The 15,909-nt window shown below is 38.6% G+C and overlaps 1 protein-coding gene across 2 annotated transcripts in view; it reads left to right on the top strand.

Moving 5' to 3' along the window:
- The window catches only part of SHC4 (SHC adaptor protein 4), a 131,260-nt gene extending 115,351 nt beyond the window's left edge, over positions 1-15,909 (top strand). For both annotated transcript variants that reach the window (XM_005685801.3, XM_013967152.2), the window contains 2 exons: positions 12,172-12,425; positions 13,595-15,909. In XM_005685801.3, coding sequence (XP_005685858.2) covers positions 12,172-12,425; positions 13,595-13,750 — 410 coding nt within the window. In that variant the 3' untranslated portion in view covers positions 13,751-15,909. The remainder of the gene's footprint in view (positions 1-12,171; positions 12,426-13,594) is intronic.

Raw genomic sequence — 15,909 nt, 5'->3', positions numbered from 1 at the left:
GATCCACACAGTCAAAGGCTTTGGCATAGTCAATAAAGCAGAAATCGATGTTTTTCTGGAACTCTCTTGCTTTCTCCATGATCCAGCAGATGTTGGCAATTTGATCTCTGGTTCTTCTGCCTTTTCTAAAACCAGCTTGAAGATCAGGGAGTTCATGGTTCATGTATTGCTGAAGCCTGGCTTGGAGAATTTTGAGCATTACTTTACTAGCATGTGAGATGAGTGCAATTGTGTGGTAGTTTGACCATTCTTTGGCATTGCCTTTCTTTGGGATTGGAATGCAAACTGACCTTTTCCAGTCCTGTGGCCACTGCTGAGTTTTCCCAATTTGCTGGCATATTGAGTGCAGCACTTTCACAGCATCATCTTTCAGAATTTGAAATAGCTCAACTGGAATTCCATCACCTCCACTAGCTTTGTTCGTAGTGATGCTTTCTAAGGCCCACTTGACTTCACATTCCAAGATGTCTGGTTCTAGATCAGTGATCACACCATCATGATTATCTGGGTCGTGAAGATCTTTTTTGTACAGTTCTTCTGTGTATTCTTGCCACCTCTTCTTAATATCTTCTGCTTCTGTTAGGTCCCTACCATTTCTGTCCTTTATTGAGCCCATCTTTGCATGAAATGTTCCCTCGGTATCTCTAATTTTCTTGAAGAGATCTCTCGTCTTTCCCAATCTGTTGTTCTCCTCTATTTCTTTCCGTTGATTGCTGAAGAAGGCTTTCTTATCTCTTCTTGTTATTCTTTGGAACTCTGCATTTAGATGCCTTTATCTTTCCTTTTCTCCTTTGCTTTTCACTTCTCTTCTTTCCACAGCTATTTGTAAGGCCTCCCCAGACAGCCATTTTGCTTTTTTTGCATTTCTTTTCCATGGGGATGGTCTTGATCCCTGTCTCCTGTACAATGTCACAAACTTCATTCCATAGTTCCTCAGGCACTCTATCTATCAGATCTAGGCCCTTAAATCTATTTCTCACTACCACTGTATAATCATAGGGATTTGATTTAGGTCATACCTGAATGGTCTAGCGATTTTCCCTACTTTCTTCAATTTGAGTCTGAATTTGGTAATAAGGAGTTCATGATCTGAGCCACAGTCAGCTCCTGGTCTTGTTTTTGTTGACTGTATAGAGCTTCTCCATCTTTGGCTGCATAGAATATAATCAGTCTGATTTCGATGTTGACCAACTGGTGATGTCACAAGATTCCTTTGCAGCTCACCTTTTGAGGCATGTGGGCACATTCAGTGACTGTGCAGCATTATCAGGATCTCATAGACCGAGGATGGTGAAGAAGCAGGAAATATGTGTACAAACCTGTCATGAATCAAACATGTTGTCCTCAGTATACCATAAGGTGCCGACCTTTGCAGTTTCAGCCATCAAAATCTCACAAGAAGGTTTTGAAAAAAATGTTGAAATTTCTGGCTAAAGGGGAAATTTCAAAAGGAAATTGTGAGGATGAGCCCATGGAGCCCACCGTGGAGGATGCCGTTTCCAGTGACTTTGGGTTAATAATATAGGTTAGAACTTTGTAAAGATGTTATGGATTTCAATGTTTGAGAACTTTGATTTTGAATCATCTTTTCAAACACTTTGAATCAACTCCCAAGTTTTGCTTTCTGCTGTGTGCTTTTCCTGAGGGAAGGATTGTCAAAGCCAAGAGATCATGTTTGTTTACATGAGGAACAATGGCCTCTATTTCAGTTCTGTTTAGTGATGATGTTAATTTTATTCATTGCAAAAACCTTTAGTAAGTCATCTGTATAGCGCTAAAATAAGATGACATCTTTCTTCAACTGTGTACTATGAGTTAAATACAGTAAGACAAACATCATTTTCCTGCCAGATTGCTTCCAGGGATAAGTCTATAAAGAGGAGCATAAATAAATAAAAGCAAAACAAGTCAAAAGCCTATAATCAGCTGAAAAATTTTAAAAAATGCTTTTCATAAAACTGAAGCTTATTGGACTCAGAGATTAACTTGGTGTCAAATTTGGCTCACTCCAAAGATGAAGAACCAGTCACTGAGAAAGTTCTTTCACTAGCCCAGGAAGTAGCTCTAGACTGCCAAGGGTAACTTTTCACCTAATGTGGCTGCAATAACAGAATGGAATTTGAAAGGAAATTTTGCTGAGGCTGGACTTCACTAGACCACCTTAACTCTCTAGAATGAGACAAAGGTTTTCATTACCATCCAGGTGGCAAGTGAGCTGTCTTCTTGCAAGTTTTCCAAGATCACTCTTGGCAGTGAAAGAACCCATTTGGGTTCTGTGGAAGCAGACTCTGAGATGGAGCTGGACATGCAGGATCTTTATTGTGATCAGTACAGGAACGGAGGGGAAGAAAGCAGGCTTGGGCAGAGGGAGAGATGGAGCACCCAGGCAGGCCTGACAAAACCTCAGCCAACTGTAGAGAGGACGGAGGCCCATCAGTGTTGTTTCATGCTGGGCCCAAGGGCAGGGCCTTTTAGCCCCACTTACCTCAGTCTTTAGCTGTGGGGCCATGAGGGAGGGCAGGCCATTGGGCAAACAGCTCTCTGCAGCTGAGGGAGACCCTGAAGGGATCTGGGGTACTTGGGGTACTTGGTCCTTCCTTGAAGGGGGATCTGGGTAGTGCATGTCCATGTCCACCACAGAGGGCATCTTGTGCCATGAGTCATGGGATATGCAATGAGTTCAGCTTTCTGCAGTGAATTTAACTGTTTAATGTTGAGTAGCCTGTGTGGATAACGTAACACATATTAGAGGGACAGTGTTCTTATTTTTGTCCACAAAACCCATGGCATGTGGAACTTCCCCGACCAGGGATCAAACCCATGCCCCCTGCATTGGAAGGGCAGAGGCTTAACCTACTGCACCACCAGGGAAGTCTTATTAGAGGGACAGTGTTTTGAAAAAAGTTTCTGGACCTAAGGTTTTGAAAGTAACTTTATACGAGCATACACTCAGTGTTTTATCAGAAAATACATTTAGTGAGTGGTCCAAATTAGGTGATCTGGGATATTCCATCATTTACAGCTCAAGCAAAGAAACTTGGCCTTTTTCATAGGCAGTTCAATAATTTGAAAGGCAAAATTAATCCATAACAACATTCCTATCATTAGTTGAAAGTAAATAAGGTTTGTTCCGTCCAAAATTGTAATGTCAGAATGTGTTTTCATTGATTCCAGTCCCTTTCTCTTTTTCATCCTTTTCCCCTCTCCCTACCTTAGTGGCAACATGTTTAATAATTTAGGTCTCTGGTCCTCTCTCACTCTTTATTTCCGTTGAGAATTTAATATACCATAGCCCTCCTGGCCTTCTTGCTACCTTCTTGAGGTTAATTTCAGCGTATCATCACTCCCTCCAAAAAAAAAATTTAACTCCAAATGTGTGAATAATGTTGATTTAAGAAAATCTAGTAAGACGGAGTGGGCCTTTCTTGGTAGCTCAGTTGATAAAGAATCTGCCTACAGTACAGGAAACCTGAGTTCAATCCCTGGATTGGGAAGAGCCCCTGGAGAAGTAAATGGCAATCCACTCCAGTATTATTGCCTGGAAAATCCCATGGACAGAGGAGCCTGGCAGGCTACAGTTCATGGGGTCACAAGAGCTGGACATGAATTAGCGACTAAACCACCACCACAGTACAATGGAGTAGGATAACTTTATACATAATTTTGTGCAGAATGTCTTGAATACACCTTTTAACATTTCCTCTATAATGTTTCCCACTGTTTCTTTCCTTCCTTCCTCAAGAATTCTCTTTAGCTTCTTTAGGCATACTTAGCCTTCCTTGCCCAGATTAGTTACTAATTAGTTCACTAAAACAAACCAAAAACAAATCCAGAGACAAGAACCTATTATATCTTAAAAATGCCTTCAGGGCTCCTCAGTGCATCCTGTCATACTGCTATTGGAAAAGCTCTGACAGAATCTTTATTGTGATCAAACAAGGCAGAAGGAAATCATTCGTACTGAAACTGTTTATTTTTTATTATTTTCAGTCTTGGCTGCCATAAGAAAAAACTACCCTTAAATCCTATAGTGTAATAAGGACTGAAGTTTATGTATTTTACCCACTGGCCCCAAAGATAGATAGTGGACTTGTAGAACAGCTTTGCCAATCTGGACACTGGCTTCCATCTCTGGTCTAAGAACTTCGCTTTGGTCTAAGTTCCTCTATCTTTAGTCTAAGAGCTCAGACTCTCACCATCACATCTGTATTCAACCAGTGGGAAGTAAAGAAGGACATGACCCAGAAGTGGCAGACATCATTTGTTCTTAACCTGCCATTGGCAGAACTTAGACATGGGCCCGTACCTAGCTTCATGTTACTCTAGCTGGGTGGCCATGTGCTCAGCTAAAAAATAAGGAATTCCATAATGTAATGAAAGGGAGAATAAATATTGATACACAATTAACTGTCCCTGCTGCAGCACACCTTTCTGCCACTCTTTTATTTTCACATAGAACGTTTGACCTTGCAAATACAGCAAATAATTACAATATCCTGCCTAAAGTCTGTGACATGTGGGTGATGGTGAAGTCCTCTCAGTCAAGACTGGATGGGGATCCTATTTGCCAAGTTGTCTGCCCCCTTCCACATCCGAAATTAAGGAATAAGAGAAATAAGAATAGCCACAGTAAAAATCCACATTCCCAGAAGGGAAGCAAATAAAACACACAGCAGTCACTGGTCCATTAAAAAGAAAAGGTCGCTTCTGTCATGTCCAGCTCTTTGTGACCCTCTGGACCTCTAGCCCACCAGGTTGTTCTGTCCATGGGATTCTCCAGGCAAGAATACTAGAGTAGGTTGCCAAGCCCTTTTCCAGGGGATCTTGCCAGCCCAGGGATCGAGCCCGGGTCTCCTGCATTGCAGACAGAGTCCTGGGAGCTCAGGCGGTAAGTGGCTGGTCCATAGTGATTACCAGATCCTGCCAGGCAGTGACTGTGAAGACTCCCTGAGCTAGAAGTGGAGAGAGAAGTAGGTTTGCGTGGACTGGCCCAGCATTGCAGAAGGAGTCTCCGTGTCCACTGTCATCTGGGCTGTTGCTGCTGGCATCCTTTCCATGTCCATCTGAAGTAGATGCGGGATAAGGATATGGGATAAAGTGCCTTTCTTGGGGTTTCACCACTTGTGCTGCTTATTTCCTTTGGATGTGGACTTGAGAGATGGGAGTTTGCTTTAGAGGGCAAAAAGCCATATACTAAAAGGGACTATGATTTCTTTTGCAATGTAACTTCCTTAAAAACTTAGTACGATTTCACTCTGTCGATTTAGAGTCAATTCCACATGAAATTTCTTAAAATACTCCTTCACTGTCCTTTTATTGCCTGAAGCATGCCTTCTCTCTTTCCTGTTATTTGTAATTTCTGTGTTCTTTTTTCTTGATCAGTTCTGAGATTTATTAATTTAATTGCTCCTTCCGAAGGAATCAGGTTGTATTTAATTTTTTGCTTTCTGTTTCACTGACTTCCATTTTTATCTTTATTATATCTTCCTTCTATTCTTTAAAAATATTCTCCTCTTTATCTAGCTTGTACTATGTTTTCTTCTACTGCCTTTGTACTTTTATTTCCAAATTAATTATTTATTTCACCTAAACTTTATATTTTCTATGAGACATAGGGATCTAGCTTACTTTTATGTAGGTGATCTAATTTTCCAAACTACGTTAACTAAACAATCTTCTCTTTTTCTAATGCCACTCTCCATTTTACTAGATTCTTCCTATATATGGGAATCTCTTTCTGGGCCTTTCTTCTGCTTTTTATATTGCCCACTTACTGTTTACTGTTTTATTGATTACTATGTGTGAATTACTGTGGCTTTGTAATGTATCTTTATAGACATGTAGTTTTTCCTTTGTCTTACATACTGTAAGATAACACCTTTTTTTTACCATTTCCCCCATCCTTCACTCTCTGCTTCTGGCAGTCATCAATCTGTTTTCTGTTTCTGTGAGTTCTGTTTTTTGGGATTTCACATATAAGTCAGATTACATAGTGTCTGTCTTTCTCTGTGTTATTTCATTTAGCATAATGCCTTCGAGGTCTACCTTGTTGCAGTTGGCAAGACTTCCTTCTTTTTTATGGCTGAATAATGTCCCACTGTGTATTTACTTCATCTGTTCATCTGCCAGTGGAATACTTAGGATTATTTCCATGTCTTGGATATTGTAAATAATGCTGCAGTGCACATGGGGATATAGATATCTTTTTGAGATAATGATTTCATTTCCTTCAGATGTATATCAAAAAGTAGAATTGCTAGATCATATGACAGTTTTTTTAAAAAAATTGTTTTTGAAGAACCTCCATACTATTTTCCACATGGCTGCATCAGTTTATATTCATTCGCACCAACAGTGCACAAGGGTTCTCTTTTCTCATCAACACTTATCTCATCTTTTTGATGATAGCCCTTCTAACCAGTGTGAGATGATATTTCATTGCGGTTTTGATTTGTATATTCTTAATGATTAGCGGTGTTGAGCACCTTTACATGTACCTGTTGGCCATTTGTGTGTTTTCTTTGGAAAGATGTCTATTCAGTTTCTCTACCCATTTTTAAATCAGATTGTTCATTTTTTGATGTTGAGTTGCATGTGTTCATATATTTTGGATATTAATTCATCAGATAGATGATTTGCAAATATTTTTTCCATTTTGTAGGGTGCCTTTTCTTTGATGGTTTCCTTTACTGTGCAGACTTTTGGTCTGAAGTAGTACCACTTGCTTGTTTTTGCTTTTGGTGCCCTTGTTTTCGGTGTCAAATCCAAACACCATTGCCAAGATTGATGTCAAGGAGCTTACCCCTTGTTTTCTTCTCAGAGTTTCATGGTCTCAGGTTTTATGTTCATGTATTTAATCCATTTTTTTCTCTTTCTTTTTTACTTTTTAAATTACGAAAGTATGATGACACATTTACAGGAGATTTGGAAAATATAGAACAAAGTTCCATATGGTTCCACTCTATATTACAATTTTTAAAGTACATAAATTAAGATTTTTAATTGGAGTTTCAATATCAAACTCTCAAAAATTAACAGAATGAATATACAGAAAAGTAGAAGGATATGGTAGGCCTGAAAAGCACCGTGAACCAATTCAACATAATTAAGATTTATATAATTTTCACACAACAGTAGGATACAAATTCTATTCAAGTTATCATAGAGTATGAACTAGGAGACACTGGAACATATCCAGGGACATAAAACTAGGTGCAAAATTCTTTAATCCATTTTGAGTTGATTATTGTGAGTGGTACAAGATAGGCATCCAGTTTGATTCTTTTGCCTGTGGTTGTCCAGTTTTCCTGCGCCATATTAAATAAACTATCCTGTCCCTGTCGTGTGTTTTTGGCTCTTTCGTTGGAAATTAATTGACCCTGTATGTATGGATTTATTTCTTGTCTCTCTGTTTTGTCCCGTTGATCTATGTGTCTGTTTTTATGCCAATACCATACTATTTTGACAATTGTGTTGTTAGTGTTAGTTGCTCAGTTGTGTTTGACTCTCTGTGACCCAGTGGACTGTCAGGCTCTTCTGTCCATGGGATTCTCCAGGCATGAATACTGGAGTGGGTTGCCATTCCCTTCTCTAGGGGATCATCCCGCTTTGTAATATAGTTTGAAATCAGAACACATGATGCCTTCAGCTTTATCCATCTTTCACAAGATTGCTTTGGTTATCTGAGATCTTTTGTGGTTCCGTACAAATTTGGGGGATTGTGTGAAAAAAAATCCCATTGAAATTTTTATAAAGGATTCTGTTGAATTTGTAGATTGCTTTGGGTAGTATGCACATTTAAAAAATATTCTTCTAATTAATGAGCCCAGAATTTCTTTCCATTTGTTGGTGTCTTCAATTTTTTTTCATCAATTTCATAGTTTTCAGTGTACAGATCTTTCACTTCCTTGGTTAAATTTATTCTTAAGTATCTTTTTCTTTATGACGTTATTGTAAATGGGGTTGTTTTCCTAATTTCTCTATATAATAGCTTATTATATAGTGTATAGTTCAGGTCAGTTGCTCAGTCGTGTCCGACTCTTTGTCACCCCATGAACCGCAGCATGCCAGGCCTCCCTGTCCATCACCAACTCCCGAAGTTTATCCAAACTCATGTCCATTGAGTCGGTGATGCCATCCAACCATCTCATCCTCTGTCATCCTCTTTTCCTCCTGCCTTCAATCTTTCCCAGCATCAGGGTCCTTTCAAATGTGTCAGCTCTTTGCATCAGGTGGTCAGAGTATTGGAGTTTCAACTTCAACATCAGTCCTTCCAATGAATACACAGTACTGGTCTTTAGGATGGACTGGTTGGATCTCCTTGCAGACCAAGGGACTCTCAAGAGTCTTCTCCAACACCACGGTTCAAAAGCATCAATTCTTCTGCAATCAGCTTTCTTTATAGTCCAACTCTCACATCCATACATGACTACTGGAAAAACCATAGCCTTGACTAGATGGACCTTTGTTGACAAAGTAAAAATGTCTCTGCTTTTTAACATGCTGTCTAGGTTGGTCATAACTTTCCTTCCAAGGAGTAAGTGTCTTTTAGTTTCATGGCTGCAATCACCATCTGCAGTGATTTTGGAGCTCCCCAAAATAAAGTCAGCCACTGTTTCCACTGTTTCCCCATCTATTTCCCATGAAGTGATGGGACCGGATGCCATGATCTTAGTTTTCTGAATGTTGAGCTTGAAGCCAACTTTTTCACTCTCCTCTTTCACTTTCATCAAGAGGCTCCTTAGTTCTTCACTTTCTGCCATAAGGGTGGTGTCATCTGCATATCTGAGGTTATTGATATTTCTCCCGGCAATCTTGATTCCAGCCTGTGCTCTTCCAGTCCAGCGTTTCTCATGATGTACTCCGCATATCAGTTAAATAAGCATGGTAACAATATACAGCCTTGACGTACTCCTTTTCCTATTTGAAACCAGTCTGTTGTTCCATGTCCAGTTCTAACTGTTGCTTCCTGACCTGCATACAGGTTTCTCAAGAGGCAGGTCAGATGGTCTGGTATTGCCATCTTTTTCAGAATTTTCCACAGTTTATTGTGATCCATACAGTCAAAGGCTTTGGCATAGTCAATAAAGCAGAAATAGATGTTTTTCTGGAACTCTCTTGCTTTTTCCATGATCCAGCGGATATTGGCAGTTTGATCTCTGGTTCCTTTTAGTGTATAGAAATGAAACGAATTTTTGTGTATTAATTTGTATTCTGTAATTTTACTGAATTTGTTTATTCTAGTAGTTTTATTTCTGGTGGAGTTTTTATTGTTTTTTGTATATAATGTCACCTGCAAATAAGACAGTTTTACGTCTTCCTTTCTGATTTGGATGTATTTTTTTTGTTGCCTGATTGCTCTGGTTAGGACGTCCAATAATATGTTGAATAAAAGTAGTGAGAATGGGCATCCTTGTTCCTGATCTTACAGGAAAAGCTTTGAGCTTTTTACCGTTAAGTATGATGTTAGCTATGGACTTATATGGCCTTTACTATGTTGATGTACGTTGCCTCTATACTGACTTTGTTGAGAGTTTTTTTAATCAGAATGGATATTGAATTTTGTCAAATGCCTTTTGTGCCTCTATTGAGGTGATCATATGGTTTTCATCTTTCATTAATGTGGTGTGTCACATTGATTTGTGGGTGTTGAACTCTCTTTATACCTGAAATAAATCCCACTTGATTTTTTAAATTTATTGTTGATTTTTGTGTGTTAGTATTTCTTTAGGATTCTTACATCTATATTCAACAGTGATATTGGCCTGTAATTTTCTATTCTTGTGGTGTCCTTGTTTGGTTTTAGTATTAAGAGTAATGCTGGCCTTGTAAAATGAGTTTGGAAATGTCCCTTCCTATTTTTTGGATGGGATTGAGGAGAATTGACATTAATTACTCTTTAAATGTTTGGTAGAATTCGCTAGTGAAGCCATCTGGTTGTGGACTCTTTTTGTTGGATGGTTTTGATTAGCTGTTCAATTTTCTTGCTAGTAATTCCTCTGTTCAAATTTTTTATTTCTTCATGATTCAGGCTTGATGGGTTGTATGTTTTTAGGAATCTATCCATTTTTTCTAAGTTATCCAATTTGTTGGCATATAATTGTTTAGAGTAGTCTCTTATGGTCCTTTATATTTGAGTGGTATCACTTTTATCCTTTTTCTTTTATAACTTTTAGAAAAGTTATATTTTTAACAAACGTTTGGATGATTGAAATTGTAATAATTTGGGAAACTATGTTAGGAAAATAATGTCCGTATCCGCAGGCTGACCCATGATCTATTGCCTCTTTTCAAGATGATATAATGTCTGTTTTTCTTTTGTTTTGTCCTTGTCCGAGAGCACTCCACAATCTCAGAATAAACCAGCACCATCATGCACTAAGATGTGTGTGCCTAAACACACTGTGTATGCATCTCCCTCACACTCACATAACACTGTATCGCTTGCTTATACAAACAAACACCCAGCTACTCATCAGAAGTTCTCTATTATGCCTGAAAGCAGGCAATGCTAAGGCCAACTAAAAATATTATTCATCAAATCTGGACACATTCCTTCAGCCTTTTTTTCTGCTAACAATAGATAGAGCCTGATTGTTTATAGAGAATAATATCTTTAGCCATTAGATACAGACTAAAGACATTTTCAAAAAGATGTATTCGTGAATACTGTGTTGAAAATGTGATCTACAGAGAGATGTTCTTCAATAGGGAAAAACCTATAATGTATTAACAGGAGACTGGATTATGTCCACAGGGCACTTGTCTTGTGTGACTTGTAAAACTTAAAGTCAAGAAGATTTCTCATTTGTGAGACCCTTGCGTAAGGGTATATAAACATTCCTTTGCATTCCTCTGGCTTCTATGCGAAAGATCCTTTGCACTTAAAGACAAAATCTGATTTCTGTGGTTATTTTCCTAGTAAATTTACTATATTAAACATACAACTTTTGGGAATCCCCTGGAAGTCCAGTGGTTAGGACTCTGCCCTTCCACTGCAGGGGGCCTGGGTTTGATTAAGGTCAGGGAACTAAGATCTTACATGCTGTGCAGCGTGGCCAACAAAATAAACAGACAGTTTTTATCTGGATTCAGACCTAAGAATTTTGTGTTATTGCTTCTGGAGATGTATGTCATCCTGATGGCCTTGCTATCTACTTAGAGACCTTTGTAGAGTGGTTGGACCAGTTTTGAAAATGAAAAGATTTTCTCACCTAAACCAAGGGTCTTAGAGTGTGGTGATTAAGAACCTGGGCTCTGATGATAGATCTCATTTCAAATCCCAAAACTACAATATATTTAGCAGTGTGACTTTGAGTAAGTCATTTAATCTTTTTAAAGATCCATTTCCTTCCTGTCTGAATTTGAGGATAATATATGTAAAGCATTGAGCAGTGTCTATCAAACTTAGTAAATGGGAACTACATAGTAGTTGTTATTACTGTGAATACCAGTAATACTGTAAACGGGCTACCTGAATGTACCTTCTTAATCCCCCTGGCTCTCAACTTTGGATAGCATTTATTCTGTAGAGCCATGGGGCCTTGCCTTAGACCATACCTCCCTGATGTTTTACCTTCTTCTACTTGATCAATTCTGCTTCGTCCAGGCAGGTGAATTACAAAAACAGCAGAGTGGTCATTTAATAGGAATGCTGTGAGCTTTAGCATAGCTTTAAAGTTTATGGAGAGAAGCATCTCAAAAAGACATTGGTAATTTGGATTAAAGGAAAAAGCTAGATGCTAAAAGTGAGCATAGCCCAAGTTACTGTAGGCATTTTCAAAGCATCGGGGAATGTTTTAGAAGTTATCTATAATCCAGGTACAGCATAAGCCTCTTTCTCCTTAACCTACAGCCCTTGGGACATAAAGAGCCTCTCTCTGCACTTATGAAAGCAGTTCTCATGAGTCAGTCCCATTTCTCATTTGAAAGGAAAACTCCTGCACCTGGGCAAGCCTCTCCCTGTAACAGAAGCCAAAGGCAATGTTTGGATCTACCATTAAATTAGAGCCCATTGAAAGTTCTGGAAACAAAAACCCCAATTGTTCTAGAAATAGCACTATTTAAAAAGTACCTGGCACACAGTAGGGCCTCAAGTTATATTTTCTGAATGAATGAATGAAAGGATGGATGAGGAGGTAACTTGGTGGTATCTCTGTTTTTTGACTTCAGCGGCACCAGAAACTGTTCAGCCAGGTGCCATGGCGCAGCCTGCCAGCTCACATTCTTTGCCACACATTAAGCAGCAGCTGCGGAATGAAGACTGCTACCATGGCAAGCTGAGCAGGAAAGCGGCAGAGAGCCTTTTGGTGAAGGATGGGGACTTTTTAGTTCGAGAGAGTGCAACATCTCCTGGCCAGTATGTGCTGAGTGGGCTACAGGGAGGCCAGGCAAAACATCTTCTCCTGGTGGATCCTGAAGGCAAGGTATCATTGACCCGCAATACAGTTTCACAGTGTTGTGACTCAGGTTGCCCTGAATGATAGGTCTAAAACCTGACACTGAAGAGTGTTTAAGGTTAAGGGTTTACTTTGTCTTGAACGCTCCAGCTGGAGCAGGAAGTGGTAAATAGAGGCTAGTGGAGGAGCTTGGGTGGGAGTCACCCTAGCGGATCACTTAAAGGGCAGCCTCTCTCTGCCCTTCTTAATGCAATTCAGTGAATTAAACGGATACCTACTGCATATAAGTTCAGGGATTCGCAGTTAACTTGCTGAGTATCACACAGAGACTTTACTTTCAGGGTGCTTGCAATTTCATAAAACAGATGCTTAAATAATTAAGAATGAATAGCATAAGAATAGTTCAGCCAAAGCATTATGGTATTTCTCAGGATAGAGGGGGGTGCTTTGGTTGAGGCTGACTGAGAAGGCTTTTTTGCAGTGTCTGACATGTACGATGAACCTTGAAAGAGGCCAGACATTTTAAAGGTGGACATTTGGAGCATAGGGAAGGATCACAGGAGCAAACAGCAGTAGAATAATATTAAACCAAAAGAGGTATGGCTAGAGCAGAGGGTGCCTGTAGACAGAAATGAGCCAGGACAAGAAAAATGAACAAAATAGTAAGTCCTTCTCTATAAACAATTACTTTAAACATAAATGGATTAAATTTCCCAAATAAAAGATGCAGAATAGCTGGATGGATAGCTGAATAGATAAGATCCAACTATATGTATGCTATTTATAGGAGACTCAATTTAGATTTAAGGACACATATAGGCTGAAAGTGAAAGGATGAATAAAGATATGCCATGCTAACCCAAAGACAGCAGAGGTGGTCATACTTTTATGACACAAATATTTATACAAATAGGGACTGTATCAGAAAGTAACATGGCAAAGAAGTTGGTTGCAAATTTGGATTAGGTGACAAGTGTTTACCATTTTCTTTACTGGGAATGACAGTTTCTTTAAAAAGATAATTGGGAATGAGAAAATAGTTTACTAAAGGGTACAGAATTGAAATGTACCTTTACTTTTCTTTGTTCAGCCAGTTATCTCATTCAAGGATATGTCTGTTTTTACCCTGTGGTTGTTTATCCCTTTCAGAAGAACTGTTATGATTTTGCCTAATACATTTGTATTTCCTTTTCAAGGTACGGACCAAGGATCATGTATTTGATAATGTTGGCCACCTTATCCGATATCACATGGATAATAGTTTGCCAATCATCTCTTCTGGAAGTGAAGTAAGCCTTAAACAACCAGTGAGAAAAGATAATAATCCAGGACTTTTGCATTCCAACAAATGACCATTTGGGAGTACCATCACACTGATGCTTCAGGAAAGTTCACTTTGTATTAGGACACAAAGATAACTCCAGTTTGGTTTCTAGGTACATTAGAGCACAAACTGTAAAGTGTATCTTTCTGAGACCATCATGGACTAGGTCCTTTATAAAACAAAGAACTAACAAAAATTGATCTTCAGAGAGTGAAAATCAGAAAAGGGGAAGAGGATGTGTCCATTTGAAAAGAAATTATACATATGCACGGATGTCACTTTGTAAGGCCATATTGTGTTGATAACAAGCTAAAAGCACAATTAAATTTTACATGCTAAAGACAACTTGAATGAACTGCTGGGGCAGTGGTACGTGCCTTTCAACTTGATAATTTGGGGACATTTTCATATTGGGGAAATAAGTTCCAAATGTCTTCATATTCTATAACTATAGAACCATTTGCCAAAAGAGTTTTTCCTTGTTATAAAAATCAGAAGCAATTTGCTTAATAGTTACTGACTTTATTTTCTATTTAGCAGCATTTTCACTGCAATGTTAAAATAAATTTGACATTGAATTTGGACTGTGTCTGTGCCAGTGGAATCAAATGAAAGGCCACTGAAAGCACTGGTCTGTTTCATTGGCCTGTCCCATTTGCTAGTTAAAAGGTTGGAGCCCAGATTCTTTGGCCTAGTATTTCTCAATCTTTGCTATTTGGACTGTTTGTCATATGTTTATGACAAGCTAAAGAAGCCAAATGTATCAGTCATTCCTGGTTTCATTGCATTTCTCCCTTCTTCCCTCTCCCCCTCACTCCCCCGACTCCCCAAAAGAGCTCATGAGTGCATGGATTTTAAAAAATGACAAACCAGTTCTTCATGGTCAGTCTCCATATTGGTTTTATTCTTATTTAAAGTACTGAATTTATTTTAAAGTATGGGGAAATATCCCCATGATTGGCAGTGACTGACTCATAGTCCCTCATCTACATGTATCTTTAGCACCTTTTCTAGATAGGACCAGACAAAATGTACCAGGGAGAAAGCACTGAATGAAAAGGTTGAAAGGTTTGCCACATGTTGGCACGCTTGGTAAACTGATGAGGTAATGAACCATTGTGTAGGTTAAAGCACTGGACTTGGTCTCAGTATGACCTTGAGCAAGTTGCTGAATCTGTCTGGACTCCAGATTCCTTGTCTATAAAATGAGGGAGCTGGACTAGGTAAATTCAGAGGTCCATTTTAGCCCTACCATAATATGAATTTATAAAAAGAAAATTCTCCCTTTATTGGAGGTTAATGTTGATAACCAGTCTGTATAATTAATCTGGAAACCAGTTTTTCTTGCTTTAGTCTGTGTCTGTACTCACTGAGTTCACCAAGATAGCAGAGATCTGCAGCCTTTCAGTTAAAAACATTGGAACTTTGGAAAATGTAAGTAGTGGTGGTAGAAGTAGATTTGGTTATTTTGAGTAGCAGAAAACAGCTTTGCATATAGAGATATGGCCATTACTTTAGAATTTTTTTTATCATGAGTTATCTGGACAATTGCCTTAATTCCACTTCACTTTGGCTATGTAGATAAATCTTTGCAGTTGTGAAATATTTGCTAAATTTTAAATAAAATATGAGAAACTTCTTTTGGATAGAAATCATCAGAAATCAAGCACACTGAACTCTAATTATGTGAAGGTTTATGCTTTTATTTTACTTACACTGTCATTGCCTTCTTTGATATGTCGTTTATAAATAATGTATTTTCCCTCAATTTTGCATACATTATAATTCTTGATTATTTGTCCTCGTAAAGGGGATCAGCATGGGTATAAATCAGTGAAATTTACGAGTGATCTAATTACCTTAACAGGGTTGTGGTCTCATTGTAGTTGAGCAGAGTGATAACTGGGTTGGGTGGCAGTAAAGAGGTCTTGATGCTAAGAGTATGCCTGATGTGAGCAGTACACATAGATGATCAGTATCTGACTGTAATGGTATAAGTAGTTAAATGGGCAAATACTGTACTTACAGCAACAGGCACAGTTAAAAGAAAATGAAACAACAAAAGAAGTTTGATTGCATGCTATTTTAATGTCACATTCTTATCTTCGTCTGTCATAAGGCAGAAATCCATTTGCATATATCTGTAAACAACTTTTCAAAAAAATAAATGATAATTGCTTTATGACA

This window comes from Capra hircus, chromosome 10 (genome assembly GCF_001704415.2).
Source record: "Capra hircus breed San Clemente chromosome 10, ASM170441v1, whole genome shotgun sequence".
In the NCBI taxonomy this organism is placed as follows: domain Eukaryota; kingdom Metazoa; phylum Chordata; class Mammalia; order Artiodactyla; family Bovidae; genus Capra; species Capra hircus.
This window is presented reverse-complemented; position numbering and strand designations above follow the sequence as displayed.